We start from the raw sequence: 17,336 nt of genomic DNA, 5'->3' as shown, positions 1-17,336 counted from the left end.
CACTGCAACAAATGACATGTTTCCCACACAATCAATATATATATATAAAGAAAGGAGTATAAGATATCAAATGCAAAAAAAAAAGATTTATGGGAATGATTTCCACATAAACAATCTCCTGACCACATATGAGAAATTTAAGCTTCAGGCCCACTCTTAGGGGATTTGAATTGTTAATTACGGTCAGGGCCAGGCAATATCTAATGTTTGCAGTAACAGCACTGCAGATACATATCTCTTTTGTGAATTTGTGAGGTTCTGGAGAGAACCTGATTATGTTTTGGGCAGCACAGCCTGTCGTAGCTCTGGAGGACTTTTGCTTGATCCTGACTGTGATGCAGTGTGGAGGCTTGAAGGATGTCACTCTGCAGGCAAAGTGCAGATTGGGTGGCAATGCTGGTGAGGTAGGTAGGTTGCCAAGGGTAAAGGTGACCCATAGGCTATATAGGGGTGCAGTGTCCCAATTCAAGGAAAATTCTCCGCCAGGCCGAGCCGCACAAAAAGTACCCCCAGAGATTGTTTCGAAAAGAGGGGTCTGTTTGGGCCAAGAAGTGGTGAAATTGTGTCAGTATGGTCCAGGATCATCTCTGTAGATTCAGGGGCACCCATCTGGGGGCAAAGCAGACAAAAATGGGATTGAAAATTAGTCAGAAGAGCCCCAGGAAGGTGAGGGATGTCATTTGAAAAATGGCCGTTGGGAGGGCTTGGCAACATTCACGTTTTGGGGGGGGGAGTTTGTTTTGGGCGGATAATTAAAAAATTCATTGGTTAATCTACTAAAAATTGAAAATCAAATGAAATCTGAAGGACCAAGCAACACATTGTTTTTTGTTTGAGAGGCCTCAGGGACTTCAGTTGCCTGCCATGGGGCTCCAATTTTGGTTGATTTTACACTATTTTCGATGGAGCTTGAATTGGTTCAGTGCACCCATAGGGCAGGGTGATAGAACTAGTGGCCCTAATCTGACCTTGGGTATAGGAGACCCTCTGGTCTGGTTGTGGGTCTAGGATGTTTAGTCAACTTGGCTAATCTTGTATCCTTTGTCCCTCGATGTGAGGATCAGGTTATGGAGTTCTTGGGATGCTCTTCATCACAGATGCTGTAGGGGCAGCGTATAATGTCCCCCAGGTGAATGGTACACCAGCCACAATGTGTCATTCTGCTTTCTGGAGACACTGACATCAATTGATGCTATCTTGCTCTCTTGCTCCATGGTGAAGGGGATTCAGACAAGGCCGATTTTCACACAGTAAATGCAGCAAAGCTGTTAAAATTAGGATTCTCTCCATGCCGATCTAATATGAATCTGACAAAAACAAAAAAATAAGAAACGTGTGACACGATCAATCAAAATGAGTTCCTTGTTGACACTGCTCAATTTATTGACTTTTTTATACATTTGAAAACTATGCAGCGTCAACTTCAATTTAAAAGCTGTAGTTACTATGACCTGGTGAAGATCAGGATATACTTTTGGTGATTTTTTTTCCATTTACAAGTAAGTTGGCCTGATTATCGATTACAAAGTAAGCCAATTTAGCTGTATGTGTGCATGACCTTAAGCTTTTCTTTCATTTGTTACCAAATTCAATACATTTGATTTCAATTGAGAAGATTAAATTCAGTTATGTAATTGGAATCACACACAAGCAATAGGGGTGATTCACAATAGTGTGCCGCCCAGTTTGCAACGCATTGGCCACCACAATGCACAAAATCTGTTGACCCTTTCCAAATGCTCGTATTAATAGCCATGATCTTAAGCTTTTCACGATGACTAAGCCCACATACATTTACCATTTAAGCTAGTACTTTAATAGCTTTTAGTACCTGTAGCCTAGTTACAGCCCAGGGTAAAATACCACGTTCATAGTTATGGTCTAAATTCTGTTAATGAGGTACGTTTTCTTGGCGCTGCTTTAATTAATAGAAAATGATTTTCTACTAACACAGGATTTGGTATTTAACAAGGCTCTCTTTATACGAAGCTGTCTCATCAGTAAAATTTGGTCTAGAGAAGTTAACCCGAGATAAACAACTAATAAAGCATGCTTATGGTTATTTACCCTCAACAGATCTATACATGTACATATATTTAACAAGACCCAAGTTTTAATGACCTGCAACATGTATTGGGTTTGCTGAAGATCAAGCTCCTAGTGATAAATAGATTATTAATTCAAAGAATATTTCATACTGGTTTTGGTTCACTGCATATAACGACTGACATTTCTCAGGAACATAAAATGGAGAAAAAAGTTGATTTAACCAAGGCTTTTTACTTTCCGAATTAAACACTTCGAAGTGACATGAAATCACGAGTGAAAATCATTTAATTCCTACACTTAATCCAAAGACAAAATCAAGGCAATGCAAGTGTCAGAAATTTAACAAAAAAGCTGTCAACCTAAATTGCTTGTTACATACACACTTGCACTCATATTTAAATTTAAGGACTCGGCAGAGTCCTATATCATAATATCGATTGATTCCAAAAAGCTTTATTGCAGCCTTAATGCCTTTTATAACCCACCTAATTCTTTTCTTAATTCTTCCTTCAGAATTCTCCACTTTTTTCTATTCTGATCTTAGCCTATAAATAATTATTTCATCCTGTTTCATTTTTATCTAATTTCATTAGTCTTGATGGTTTTACTTTATTCATTTTATTTCTGCTACTTCATTTTATTATTTGTTTTATTTCTTTATGTACTGGAATGATTAAACCTTTTTTAACATGTACATTTAGATATATTTATTTTAAATGTGTTTTTGTATGGTCAGTAGCATAGGAAATCGAGGCTCTTAGGTCAGTTATTAAGTCAACTTTTCATCTCCCGGCATTTGCTGCTGGCCTTGTGTATATCTTACATGTATATGTATTGTCTGTCTTGTGCATTAATAATAAAGAGTTGTGTATTTCTGTCCCTTGACAAAGAGAACAAAATTATAAATCAGTTGAAACAGCAACACATACCAGTAACTTTACCATTTTCAAATTCTATGTCGCTGAAATCAATCAAACTACATTTGATTTAAATCCTATTGAAATTGGTGATTTACAAGTATGTAAATCAAGGTTGAGCATTTGGAAAGATGGACACTTAGTGTTAGATTATTCATTTTGGGCATATCTAAAAAACAATCATGACAAATGACTCATTTTGCGTAATCGTGTCACACAGCAACGTACATTATGCTATCAAACCAGACCAAATCCAGACACAAAATACTCCATGAAACAGGAAATATGACCAAGAAAAAGCCAGACATGAAAGATGGACAAGAGGACATGACATAAGCAAGAGTTGCCCTACGAGGAGGCAAAGAGGAGAACATGTTAGAAGGGCTTTGGTTAAGAAGGCATGCAACACTGTTCCAACATTGTTTCAATGCCAAAATGACACTGTGACGTCATTTCAGGATCATTTCAGCATTGGTCCAACTTTGAAAAAATGTCCTGTGCCCACAGGTGAGGTAGTGGGGTATGGGTGAGGAGTCATCCTTTTCCTCTCCATAATCAAAATTGCAAACACCTTTTACTTTGATTGGGGGCTAGGTACAGGCACACATTCCAAAGATTTGAAAGTATCTGAGTAACTTCTTGTCTTTTTCAAGCTGTACGTGCAGTGATAGGAGAGGGACGCTTTACACATAAAGAAATTAAACCAAGGAAGGAAAATGAATGGCCCCTTCTGATAAGTGTGTTGGGATAAGCAGGGTAAGGAGTTGAGGGAAAGAAAAGAAGAAAAGAAGGGAAAAAAAGACGTAAGAGACAGACTAGAGAAGAAGGTACACGACGTTGTTCCAACATTGTTTCAGTACTGAAATGACACTGTGACGTCATTCCAGAACCATTTCAGTTTTGAATCAACATTGGAAAAATGTCCTGTGCCCACTGGGTAAGCAGTCGTTCATATACAGTATCTCACCAATTTGTGGAACAAAAATATCTTTTTTTAAAGGGGTTGCGCACTGCACCTACATGTATGTCCATATCGATCCTTTGAAGTTTCAAAAATTTGGAAAGTATTTGGTGCAAAGTAAATTTTTATCTGTTCACACTGTATGCGCTGCAGGAGGGGATGGAAGCCATATACACTCAGGGAAATGGTGAGAAAAATAGAAGGGCCCTTAGGGAGGATTAGGTTAGGTATGTTAGGATTAGGAGGGTTTCAAGTAAGAGGGGTTGGCCCAGCGGGCACAGGACATTGTCCCAATATTGTTTAAATGACAAAATGACACTGTGATGTCATTTCAGCATCATTTCACCATGGAATCAACACTGAAAACATGTCCTGTGCCTACTGAAGTCGTAAGTGGGGCTGGGTAAGAGAGTCATCAATTTTTTTACCATTATCAAGAGCATCAAACTTTTGCGCTGGGAGGGATTGCAAATTTGGGCAATATCAAGCAGAAAAATAACCATTGCTTTCAATTTCATTATTTGTACACATGCTAGGAAGGGGACAGAGCTATACGAGACTCTTGAAAATGGTAAGATAAATGAATGACCACTTTGGGAGGATTAGGTTAGCGATGTTAGGGTTAGCAAGGTTAGGGAAAGGGATGGCAAAAGGAAGTGGAAAAGGAAATGGCAAAGTAAGGGGCTCGATAAAGAGAAGAGACCAAGAGCCTGACAGACTAGAGAGATAAAATCAACAGAAAAACTAACAAGACAACCATGAGAAAGTAGGAGAGAAACTAGACTGCAGAAAGTAAAAGACCTAACTCATTCTGCATCACCCAACATCACCCAGCACACAGACATTAGTCTCACAAGGGCAGGGACGACCACTTCCCTGGGGTACTAAAGAAATTGCTACCCTGCTACCCTACCTATTCTGCATCACCCAACATTACCCAGGACACAGACATTGGTCTCACAAGGGCAGGGACAACCACTTCCCCGGGGTACTAAAGAAATTGCTATTCTGCATCACCCAACATCACCCAGCACACAGACACTGGTCTAACAAACACCCCAAAACACCGGACAGAAAATATACAAACACAAAACAGACATACACAAAACAATTTAGACAAAACAAACAAACAATAACACAGGTGACAGGTAACAAAGTAAGACAAATAAAGAAAATACAACGGAACAAAACATTAAACACAAAAACACAAACAGATCCAAAACAAACATGAAACAACAAGGCAGACAACCAAGCAACAAAGACCAACATGAAGGAAAACAAAAACAAACACTCCAAAACACCAGACAAAAAAATACAAACAAAAAGCAGACATACACAAAACAATTCAGACAAAACAAACAAACAATAACACAGGTGACAGGTATCAAACAACTAAGACAAAGAAACTACAAAGGAACAAGACATTAAACACAAAAACACAAATACAAAAACAAACATGAAACAAGGCAAACGACAAGCAACAAAGACCAACATGAAGAAAAACAAAAACAAACAATGGAAAACACCAGACAGAAAAAATAAAAAAAAAAACCAGACAGAGGAAAGAAAGAAAGGACGAAAGAAAGGACGGAAGAAAAGACAAAAGAAAGGACGAACAAAAAGACGAAAGGGCGAAAGAAAAGACGACAGAAAGGACGACAGACAGGATGACAGACGGGACGACAGACAGGAAGACAGACAGAAAGACACGACAGACAGGAAGACAGACAGACAAGACAGAGAGACAGACAAAGAACAGACAGGACAGACAAGACAGACAGGACAGACGGACAGGACAGACAGGAAGAAAGACAGGGCAGACAGGACAGACAGGACAGACAGGAAGAGAGACAGACAGGACAGACAGACAGGAAGAAAGAAAGACAGACAGGACAGACAAGACAGACAGGACAGAAAGGACAGACCGACAGGACAGACAGGAAGAAAGACAGGACAGACAGGACAGACAGGAAGAAAGACAGGACAGACAGGAAGAGAGACAGACAGGACAGACAGACAGGAAAAAAGAAAGACAGACAGGACAGACAAGACAGACAGGACAGAAAGGACAGACCGACAGGACAGACAGGAAGAAAGACAGGACAGACAGGACAGACAGGAAGAAAGACAGGGCAGACAGGACAGACAGGACAGACAGGAAGAGAGACAGACAGGACAGACAGACAGGAAGAAAGAAAGACAGACAGGACAGACAAGACAGACAGGACAGAAAGGACAGACCGACAGGACAGACAGGAAGAAAGACAGGACAGACAGGACAAACAGGAAGAAAGACAGGACAGACAGGAAGAGAGACAGACAGGACAGACAGACAGGAAAAAAGAAAGACAGACAGGACAGACAAGACAGACAGGACAGAAAGGACAGACCGACAGGACAGACAGGAAGAAAGACAGGACAGACAGGACAGACAGGAAGAAAGACAGGACAGACAGGAAGAGAGACAGACGGGACAGACAGGACAGACGGACAGGACAGACAGGACAGACAGGACAGACAGGACAGACAAGACAGACAGGACAAACAGGACAGACAGGACAGACGGACAGGACAGACAGGACAGACGGACAGGACAGACAGGAAGAGAGACAGGACAGACAGGACAGACAGGGAGACAGAAAGACAGACAGGACAGACAAGACAGACAGGACAGACAGGACAGACAGGACAGACGGACAGGACAGACAGGACAGACGGACAGGACAGACGGACAGGACGGACAGGACAGACAGGACTGACAGGACAGACAGGACTGACAGGACAGACAGACAGGAAAAAAGAAAGACAGGACACACAGACAGGAAAAAAGAAAGACAGGACAGACAGGACAGACAAGACAAACAGGACAGACAGGACAGACGGACAGGACAGACAGGACAAGAGACAGACAGGACAGACAGACAGGAAAAACAAAGACAGACAGGACAGAGAGGACAGACAGACAGGAAAAAAGACAGACAGGACAGACAGGAAGAAAGACAGGACAGACAGGAAGAGAGACAGACAGGACAGACAGGAAAAAAGAAAGACAGACAGGACAGACAGGAAGAAAGACAGGACAGACAGGACAGACGGACAGGACAGACAGGACAGACAGGACAGACAGGACTGACAGGACAGACAGGACTGACAGGACAGACAGACAGAAAAAAAAAAGGACAGACAGGACAGACAAGACAGACAGGACAGACGGACAGGACAGACAGGAAGAAAGACAGGACAGACGGGACAGACAGTAAGAGAGACAGACAGGACAGACAGACAGGAAAAAACAAAGAAAGACAGGACAGACAGGACAGACAGACAGGAAAAAACAAAGAAAGACAGGACAGACAGGATAGACAAGACAGACAGGACAGATGGACAGGACAGACAGGACAGACAAGACAAACAGGACAGACGGACAGGACAGACAGGACAGACAGGACAGACAAGACAGACAGGACACACGGACAGGACAGACAGGAAGAGAGACAGGACAGACAGGACAGACAGGGAGACAGAAAGACAGACAGGACAGACAAAACAGACAGCACAGACAGGACAGACGGACAGGACAGACAAAACAGACGGACAAGACAGACAGGACTGACAGGACAGACAGGGAGACAGAAAGACAGACAGGACAGACAAAACAGACAGGACAGACAGGACAAACAGGACAGACGGACAGGACAGACAGGACAGACGGACAGGACAGACAGGACTGACAGGACTGACAGGACAGACAGACAGGAAAAAAGAAAGACAGGACAGACAAGACAGACAGGACGGACAGGACAGACAAACAGGACAGACAAGACAGACAGGACAGACGGACAGGACAGACAGGAAGAGAGACAGGACAGACAGGACAGACAGACAGGGAGACAGAAAGACAGACAGGACAGACAGGACAGGACAGACAGGACAGACAGGACTGACAGGACAGACAGGACTGACAGGACAGACAGACAGGAAAAAAAAAGACAGGACAGACAGGACAGACAAGACAGACAGGACAGACAGGACAGACAGGACAGACAGGACTGACAGGACAGACAGACAGGAAAAAAGAAAGACAGGACAGACAGGACAGACAAGACAGACAGGACAGACAGGACAGACGGACAGGACAGACAGGAAGAAAGACAGGACAGACAGGACAAACAGGAAGAGAGACAGACAGGACAGACAGACAGGAAAAAACAAAGACAGACAGGACAGACAGGACAGACAGACAGGAAAAAAGACAGGACAGACGGACAGGACAGACAGGACTGACAGGACAGACAGGACTGACAGACAGGGAGAAAGAAAGACAAACAGGACAGACAAGACAGACAGGACAGACGGACAGGACAGACAGGACAGACAGGACAGACAGGACAAACAGGACTGACAGGACAGACAGACAGGGAAAAAGAAAGACTGGACAGACAGGACAGACAAGACAGACAGGACAGACAGGACAGACAGGACAGACAGGACTGACAGGACAGACAGACAGGAAAAAAAAAGACAGGACAGACAGGACAGACAAGACAGACAGGACAGACGAACAGGACAGACAGGACAGACGGACAGGACAGACAGGACTGACAGGACAGACAGGACTGACAGGACAGACAGACAGGACAGACAAGACAGACAGGACAGACGGACAGGACAGACAGGAAGAAAGACAGGACAGACGGGACAGACAGTAAGAGAGACAGACAGGACAGACAGACAGGAAAAAACAAAGAAAGACAGGACAGACAGGACAGACAGACAGGAAAAAAGACAGACAGGACAGACAGGATAGACAAGACAGACAGGACAGATGGACAGGACAGACAGGACAGACAAGACAAACAGGACAGGACAGACAGGACAGACAGGACAGACAAGACAGACAGGACACACGGACAGGACAGACAGGAAGAGAGACAGGACAGACAGGACAGACAGGGAGACAGAAAGACAGACAGGACAGACAAAACAGACAGCACAGACAGGACAGACGGACAGGACAGACAAAACAGACGGACAAGACAGACAGGACTGAACGGACAGACAGGGAGACAGAAAGACAGACAGGACAGACAAAACAGACAGGACAGACAGGACAAAAAGGACAGACGGACAGGACAGACAGGACAGACGGACAAGACAGACAGGACTGACAGGACTGACAGACAGGAAAAAAGAAAGACAGGACAGACAAGACAGACAGGATGGACAGGACAGACAAGACAGACAGGACAGACGGACAGGACAGACAGGAAGAGAGACAGGACAGACAGGACAGACAGACAGGGAGACAGAAAGACAGACAGGACAGACGGACAGGACAGACAGGACAGACAGGACTGACAGGACAGACAGGACAGACAGGAAGAGAGACAGACAGGACAGACAGACAGGAAGAAAGAAAGACAGACAGGACAGACAAGACAGACAGGACAGAAAGGACAGACCGACAGGACAGACAGGAAGAAAGACAGGACAGACAGGACAAACAGGAAGAAAGACAGGACAGACAGGAAGAGAGACAGACAGGACAGACAGACAGGAAAAAAGAAAGACAGACAGGACAGACAAGACAGACAGGACAGAAAGGACAGACCGACAGGACAGACAGGAAGAAAGACAGGACAGACAGGACAGACAGGAAGAAAGACAGGACAGACAGGAAGAGAGACAGACGGGACAGACAGGACAGACGGACAGGACAGACAGGACAGACAGGACAGACAGGACAGACAGGACAGACAGGACAGACAAGACAGACAGGACAAACAGGACAGACAGGACAGACGGACAGGACAGACAGGAAGAGAGACAGGACAGACAGGACAGACAGGGAGACAGAAAGACAGACAGGACAGACAAGACAGACAGGACAGACAGGACAGACGGACAGGACAGACAGGACAGACGGACAGGACAGACGGACAGGACGGACAGGACAGACAGGACTGACAGGACAGACAGGACTGACAGGACAGACAGACAGGAAAAAAGAAAGACAGGACACACAGACAGGAAAAAAGAAAGACAGGACAGACAGGACAGACAAGACAAACAGGACGGACAGGACAGACAGGACAGACAGGAAGAGAGACAGACAGGACAGACAGACAGGAAAAACAAAGACAGACAGGACAGAGAGGACAGACAGACAGGAAAAAAGACAGACAGGACAGACAGGAAGAAAGACAGGACAGACAGGAAGAGAGACAGACAGGACAGACAGGAAAAAAGAAAGACAGACAGGACAGACAGGAAGAAAGACAGGACAGACAGGACAGACGGACAGGACAGACAGGACAGACAGGACAGACAGGACTGACAGGACAGACAGGACTGACAGGACAGACAGACAGAAAAAAAAAAAAGGACAGACAGGACAGACAAGACAGACAGGACAGACGGACAGGACAGACAGGAAGAAAGACAGGACAGACGGGACAGACAGTAAGAGAGACAGACAGGACAGACAGACAGGAAAAAACAAAGAAAGACAGGACAGACAGGACAGACAGACAGGAAAAAAAGACAGACAGGACAGACAGGATAGACAAGACAGACAGGACAGACGGACATGACAGACAGGACAGACAAGACAAACAGGACAGACGGACAGGACAGACAGGACAGACAGGACAGACAAGACAGACAGGACACACGGACAGGACAGACAGGAAGAGAGACAGGACAGACAGGACAGACAGGGAGACAGAAAGACAGACAGGACAGACAAAACAGACAGCACAGACAGGACAGACGGACAGGACAGACAAAACAGACGGACAAGACAGACAGGACTGACAGGACAGACAGGGAGACAGAAAGACAGACAGGACAGACAAAACAGACAGGACAGACAGGACAAACAGGACAGACGGACAGGACAGACAGGACAGACGGACAGGACAGACAGGACTGACAGGACTGACAGGACAGACAGACAGGAAAAAAGAAAGACAGGACAGACAAGACAGACAGGACGGACAGGACAGACAAACAGGACAGACAAGACAGACAGGACAGACGGACAGGACAGACAGGAAGAGAGACAGGACAGACAGGACAGACAGACAGGGAGACAGAAAGACAGACAGGACAGACAGGACAGGACAGACAGGACAGACAGGACTGACAGGACAGACAGGACTGACAGGACAGACAGACAGGAAAAAAAAAGACAGGACAGACAGGACAGACAAGACAGACAGGACAGACAGGACAGACAGGACAGACAGGACTGACAGGACAGACAGACAGGAAAAAAGAAAGACAGGACAGACAGGACAGACAAGACAGACAGGACAGACAGGACAGACGGACAGGACAGACAGGAAGAAAGACAGGACAGACAGGACAAACAGGAAGAGAGACAGACAGGACAGACAGACAGGAAAAAACAAAGACAGACAGGACAGACAGGACAGACAGACAGGAAAAAAGACAGGACAGACGGACAGGACAGACAGGACTGACAGGACAGACAGGACTGACAGACAGGGAGAAAGAAAGACAAACAGGACAGACAAGACAGACAGGACAGACGGACAGGACAGACAGGACAGACAGGACAGACAGGACAGACAGGACTGACAGGACAGACAGACAGGGAAAAAGAAAGACTGGACAGACAGGACAGACAAGACAGACAGGACAGACAGGACAGACAGGACAGACAGGACTGACAGGACAGACAGACAGGAAAAAAAAAAGACAGGACAGACAGGACAGACAAGACAGACAGGACAGACGAACAAGACAGACAGGACAGACGGACAGGACAGACAGGACTGACAGGACAGACAGGACTGACAGGACAGACAGACAGGACAGACAAGACAGACAGGACAGACGGACAGGACAGACAGGAAGAAAGACAGGACAGACGGGACAGACAGTAAGAGAGACAGACAGGACAGACAGACAGGAAAAAACAAAGAAAGACAGGACAGACAGGACAGACAGACAGGAAAAAAGACAGACAGGACAGACAGGATAGACAAGACAGACAGGACAGATGGACAGGACAGACAGGACAGACAAGACAAACAGGACAGACGGACAGGACAGACAGGACAGACAAGACAGACAGGACACACGGACAGGACAGACAGGAAGAGAGACAGGACAGACAGGACAGACAGGGAGACAGAAAGACAGACAGGACAGACAAAACAGACAGCACAGACAGGACAGACGGACAGGACAGACAAAACAGACGGACAAGACAGACAGGACTGAACGGACAGACAGGGAGACAGAAAGACAGACAGGACAGACAAAACAGACAGGACAGACAGGACAAACAGGACAGACGGACAGGACAGACAGGACAGACGGACAAGACAGACAGGACTGACAGGACTGACAGACAGGAAAAAAGAAAGACAGGACAGACAAGACAGACAGGACGGACAGGACAGACAAGACAGACAGGACAGACGGACAGGACAGACAGGAAGAGAGACAGGACAGACAGGACAGACAGACAGGGAGACAGAAAGACAGACAGGACAGACGGACAGGACAGACAGGACAGACAGGACTGACAGGACAGACAGGACTGACAGGACAGACAGACAGGAAAAAAAAAGACAGGACAGACAGGACAGACGAGACAGACAGGACAGACAGGACAGACAGGACAGACAGGACAGACGAACAGGACAGACAGGACAGACGGACAGGACAGACAGGACTGACAGGACAGACAGGACTGACAGACAGGGAGAAAGAAAGACAAACAGGACAGACAAGACAGACAGGACAGACGGACAGGACAGACAGGACAGACAGGACAGACAGGACTGACAGGACAGACAGACAGGGAAAAAGAAAGACTGGACAGACAGGACAGACAAGACAGACAGGACAGACAGGACAGACAGGACAGACAGGACAGACAGGACTGACAGGACAGACAGACAGGAAAAAAAAAAGACAGGACAGACAGGACAGACAAGACAGACAGGACAGACGAACAGGACAGACAGGACAGACGGACAGGACAGACAGGACTGACAGGACAGACAGGACTGACAGGACAGACAGACAGGACAGACAAGACAGACAGGACAGACGGACAGGACAGACAGGAAGAGAGACAGGACAGACAGGACAGACAGACAGGGAGAAAGAAAGACAGACAGGACAGACAAGACAGACAGGACAGACAAGACAGACAGGACAGACGGACAGGACAGACAGGACAGACAGGACTGACAGGACAGACAGACAGGGAAAAAGAAAGACAGGACAGACAGGACAGACAAGACAGACAGGACAGACGAACAGGACAGACAGGACTGACAGGACAGACAGGGAGACAGAAAGACAGACAGGACAGACAAAATAGACAGCACAGACAGGACAGACGGACAGGACAGACAAAACAGACGGACAAGACAGACAGGACTGACAGGACAGACAGGGAGACAGAAAGACAGACAGGACAGACAAAACAGACAGGACAGACAGGACAGACAGGACAGACGGACAGGACAGACAGGACAGACGGACAGGACAGACAGGACTGACAGGACAGACAGACAGGAAAAAAGAAAGACAGGACAGACAAGACAGACAGGACGGACAGGACAGACAAACAGGACAGACAAGACAGACAGGACAGACGGACAGGACAGACAGGAAGAGAGACAGGACAGACAGGACAGACAGACAGGGAGACAGAAAGACAGACAGGACAGACAGGACAGGACAGACAGGACAGACAGGACTGACAGGACAGACAGGACTGACAGGACTGACAGGACTGACAGGACAGATAGACAGGAAAAAAGAAAGACAGGACAGACAGGACAGACAAGACAGACAGGACAGACAGGACAGACAGGACAGACAGGACTGACAGGACAGACAGGACTGACAGGACAGACAGACAGGAAAAAAAAGACAGGACAGACAGGACAGACAAGACAGACAGGACAGACGAGACAGAAAGGAGAGACGGACAGGACAGACAGGACTGACAGGACAGACAGGACTGACAGGACAGACAGGACAGACAAGACAGACAGGATAGACAAGACAGACAGGACAGACGGACAGGACAGACAGGACAGACAGGACTGACAGGACAGACAGACAGGGAAAAAGAAAGACAGGACAGAGAGGACAGACAAGACAGACAGGACAGACAGGACAGACGGACAGGACAGACAGGACAGACGGACAGGACAGACAGGACTGACAGGACAGACAGGACTGACAGGACAGACAGGACAGACAGGACTGACAGGACAGACAGACAGGACAGACAAGACAGACAGGACAGACGGACAGGACAGACAGGAAGAGAGACAGGACAGACAGGACAGACAGACAGGGAGAAAGAAAGACAGACAGGACAGACAAGACAGACAGGACAGACAAGACAGACAGCACAGACGGACAGGACAGACAGGACAGACAGGACAGACAGGACAGACAGGACTGACAGGACAGACAGACAGGGAAAAAGAAAGACAGGACAGACAGGACAGACAAGACAGACAGGACAGACGAACAGGACAGACAGGACAGACGGACAGGACAGACAGGACTGACAGGACAGACAGGAAAGACAAGACAGACAGGACGGACAGGACAGACGGACAGGACAGACAAGACAGACAGGACAGACAGACAGGAAAAAAGAAAGACAGGACTGACAGGACAGACAAGACAGACAGGACGGACAGGACAGACGGACAGGACAGACAAGACAGACAGGACAGACGGACAGGACAGACAGGAAGAGAGAAAGGACAGACAGGACAGACAGACAGGGAGACAGAAAGACAGGACAGACAGGACAGACAAGACAGACAGGAAGAAAGACAGGACAGACAGGACAAACAGGAAGAGAGACAGACAGGACAGACAGACAGACAGGAAAAAACAAAGACAGACAGGACAGACAGGAAGAAAGACAGGACAGACAGGAAGAGAGACAGACAGGACAGACAGGAAAAAAGAAAGACAGACAGGACAGACAGGAAGAAAGACAGGACAGACAGGACTGACAGGACAGACAGGACAGACAGGACTGACAGGACAGACAGGACTGACAGGACAGACAGGACTGACAGGACAGACAGACAGGGAGACAGAAAGACAGACAGGACAGACAAGACAGACAGGACAGACAGGACAGACAGGACAGACAGGACAGACGGACAGGACAGACAGGACAGACAGGACTGACAGGACAGACAGACAGGAAAAAAGAAAGACAGGACAGACAGGACAGACAAGACAGACAGGACAGACAGGACAGACAGGACAGACAGGACAGACGGACAGGACAGACAGGACAGACGGACAGGACAGACAGGACAGACGGACAGGACAGACAGGACTGACAGGACAGACAGGACAGACAGGACAGACAGGACGGACAGGACAGACGGACAGGACAGACAAGACAGACAGGACAGACGGACAGGACAGACAGGAAGAGAGACAGGACAGACAGGACAGACAGACAGGGAGACAGAAAGACAGACAGGACAGACAAGACAGACAGGACAGACAGGACAGACAGGACAGACGGACAGGACAGACAGGACAGACAGGACTGACAGGACAGACAGACAGGAAAAAAGAAAGACAGGACAGACAGGACAGACAGGACAGACAGGACAGACAGGACAGACAGGACAGACAGGACTGACAGGACTGACAGGACTGACAGGACAGACAGACAGGAAAAAAGAAAGACAGGACAGACAGGACAGACAAGACAGACAGGACGGACAGGACAGACGGACAGGACAGACAGGAAGAGAGAAACAACAGACAGGACAGACAGACAGGGAGACAGGACAGACAGACAGGACAGACAAGACAGACAGGACAGACGGACAGGACAGACAGAACAGACAGGACAGACAGGACAGACAGGACTGACAGGACAGACAGACAGGAAAAAAGAAAGACAGGACAGACAGGACAGACAAGACAGACAGGACAGACGGACAGGACAGACAGGAAGAAAGACAGGACAGACAGGACAAACAGGAAGAGAGACAGACAGGACAGACAGACAGGAAAAAACAAAGACAGACAGGACAGACAGGACAGACAGACAGGAAAAAAGACAGACAGGACAGACAGGAAGACAGACAGGACAGACAGGAAGAGAGACAGACAGGACAGACAGGAAAAAAGAAAGACAGACAGGACAGACAGGAAGAAAGACAGGACAGACAGGACAGACAGGACTGACAGGACAGACAGGACAGACAGGACTGACAGGACAGACAGGACTGACAGGACAGACAGGACTGACAGGACAGACAGACAGGGAGACAGAAAGACAGACAGGACAGACAAGACAGACAGGACAGACAGGACAGACTGGACAGACGGACAGGACAGACAGGACAGACAGGACAGACAGGACAGACAGGACTGACAGGACAGACAGACAGGGAAAAAGAAAGGACAGACAGGACAGACAAGACAGACAGGACGGACAAGACACACAGGACAGACAGGACAGACAGGACAGACAGGACAGACGGACAGGACAGACAGGACAGACGGACAGGACAGACAGGACTGACAGAACAGACGGACAGGAAAGACAAGACAGACAGGACAGACGGACAGGACAGACAGGAAGAGAGACAGGACAGACAGGACAGACAGGACAGACAGGACAGACAGGACAGACAGGAAAGACAAGACAGACAGGACGGACAGGACAGACGGACAGGACAGACAAGACAGACAGGACAGACGGACAGGACAGACAGGAAGAGAGACAGGACAGACAGGACAGACAGACAGGGAGACAGAAAGACAGACAGGACAGACAAGACAGACAGGACAGACAGGACAGACAGGACAGACAGACAGCACAGACAGGACTGACAGGACAGACAGACAGGAAAAAAGAAAGACAGGACAGACAGGACAGACAGGACAGACAAGACAGACAGGACAGACAGGACAGACAGGACTGACAGGACTGACAGGACAGACAGACAGGAAAAAAGAAAGACAGGACAGACAAGACAGACAGGACGGACAGGACAGACGGACAGGACAGACAGGAAGAGAGAAACAACAGACAGGACAGACAGACAGGGAGACAGGACAGACAGACAGGACAGACAAGACAGACAGGACAGACGGACAGGACAGACAGAACAGACAGGACAGACAGGACAGACAGGACAGACAGGACTGACAGGACAGACAGACAGGAAAAAAGAAAGACAGGAAAGACAGGACAGACAAGACAGACAGGACAGACGGACAGGACAGACAGGACAGACAGGACAGACAGGACAGACAGACAGGAAAAAAGAAAAAAAAGAAAGACAGGACTGACAGGACAGACAAGACAGACAGGACAGACAGGACAGACAGGACGGACAGGACAGACG

General features: G+C 47.3%; 1 protein-coding gene across 2 annotated transcripts in view; it reads right to left on the bottom strand.

The window, feature by feature from the left end:
- Positions 1 to 17,336, bottom strand: part of LOC147795561 (uncharacterized) — a 44,105-nt gene that overhangs the window by 4,566 nt on the left and 22,203 nt on the right. For both annotated transcript variants that reach the window (XM_087131635.1, XM_087131636.1), the window contains 2 exons: positions 969 to 1,307; positions 270 to 609 (listed from right to left, as the gene is read on the bottom strand). In XM_087131635.1, coding sequence (XP_086987761.1) covers positions 1,244 to 1,307 — 64 coding nt within the window. In that variant the 3' untranslated portion in view covers positions 270 to 609; positions 969 to 1,243. The remainder of the gene's footprint in view (positions 1 to 269; positions 610 to 968; positions 1,308 to 17,336) is intronic.

This window comes from Acanthaster planci, unplaced genomic scaffold (genome assembly GCF_054643075.1).
Source record: "Acanthaster planci isolate LZ-2023a unplaced genomic scaffold, COTS_SCS Contig4, whole genome shotgun sequence".
NCBI classification, from domain to species: Eukaryota; Metazoa; Echinodermata; class Asteroidea; order Valvatida; family Acanthasteridae; genus Acanthaster; species Acanthaster planci.
The sequence above is the reverse complement of the archived record's forward strand: the minus strand, read 5'-3'. Positions and strand labels throughout refer to the sequence as shown.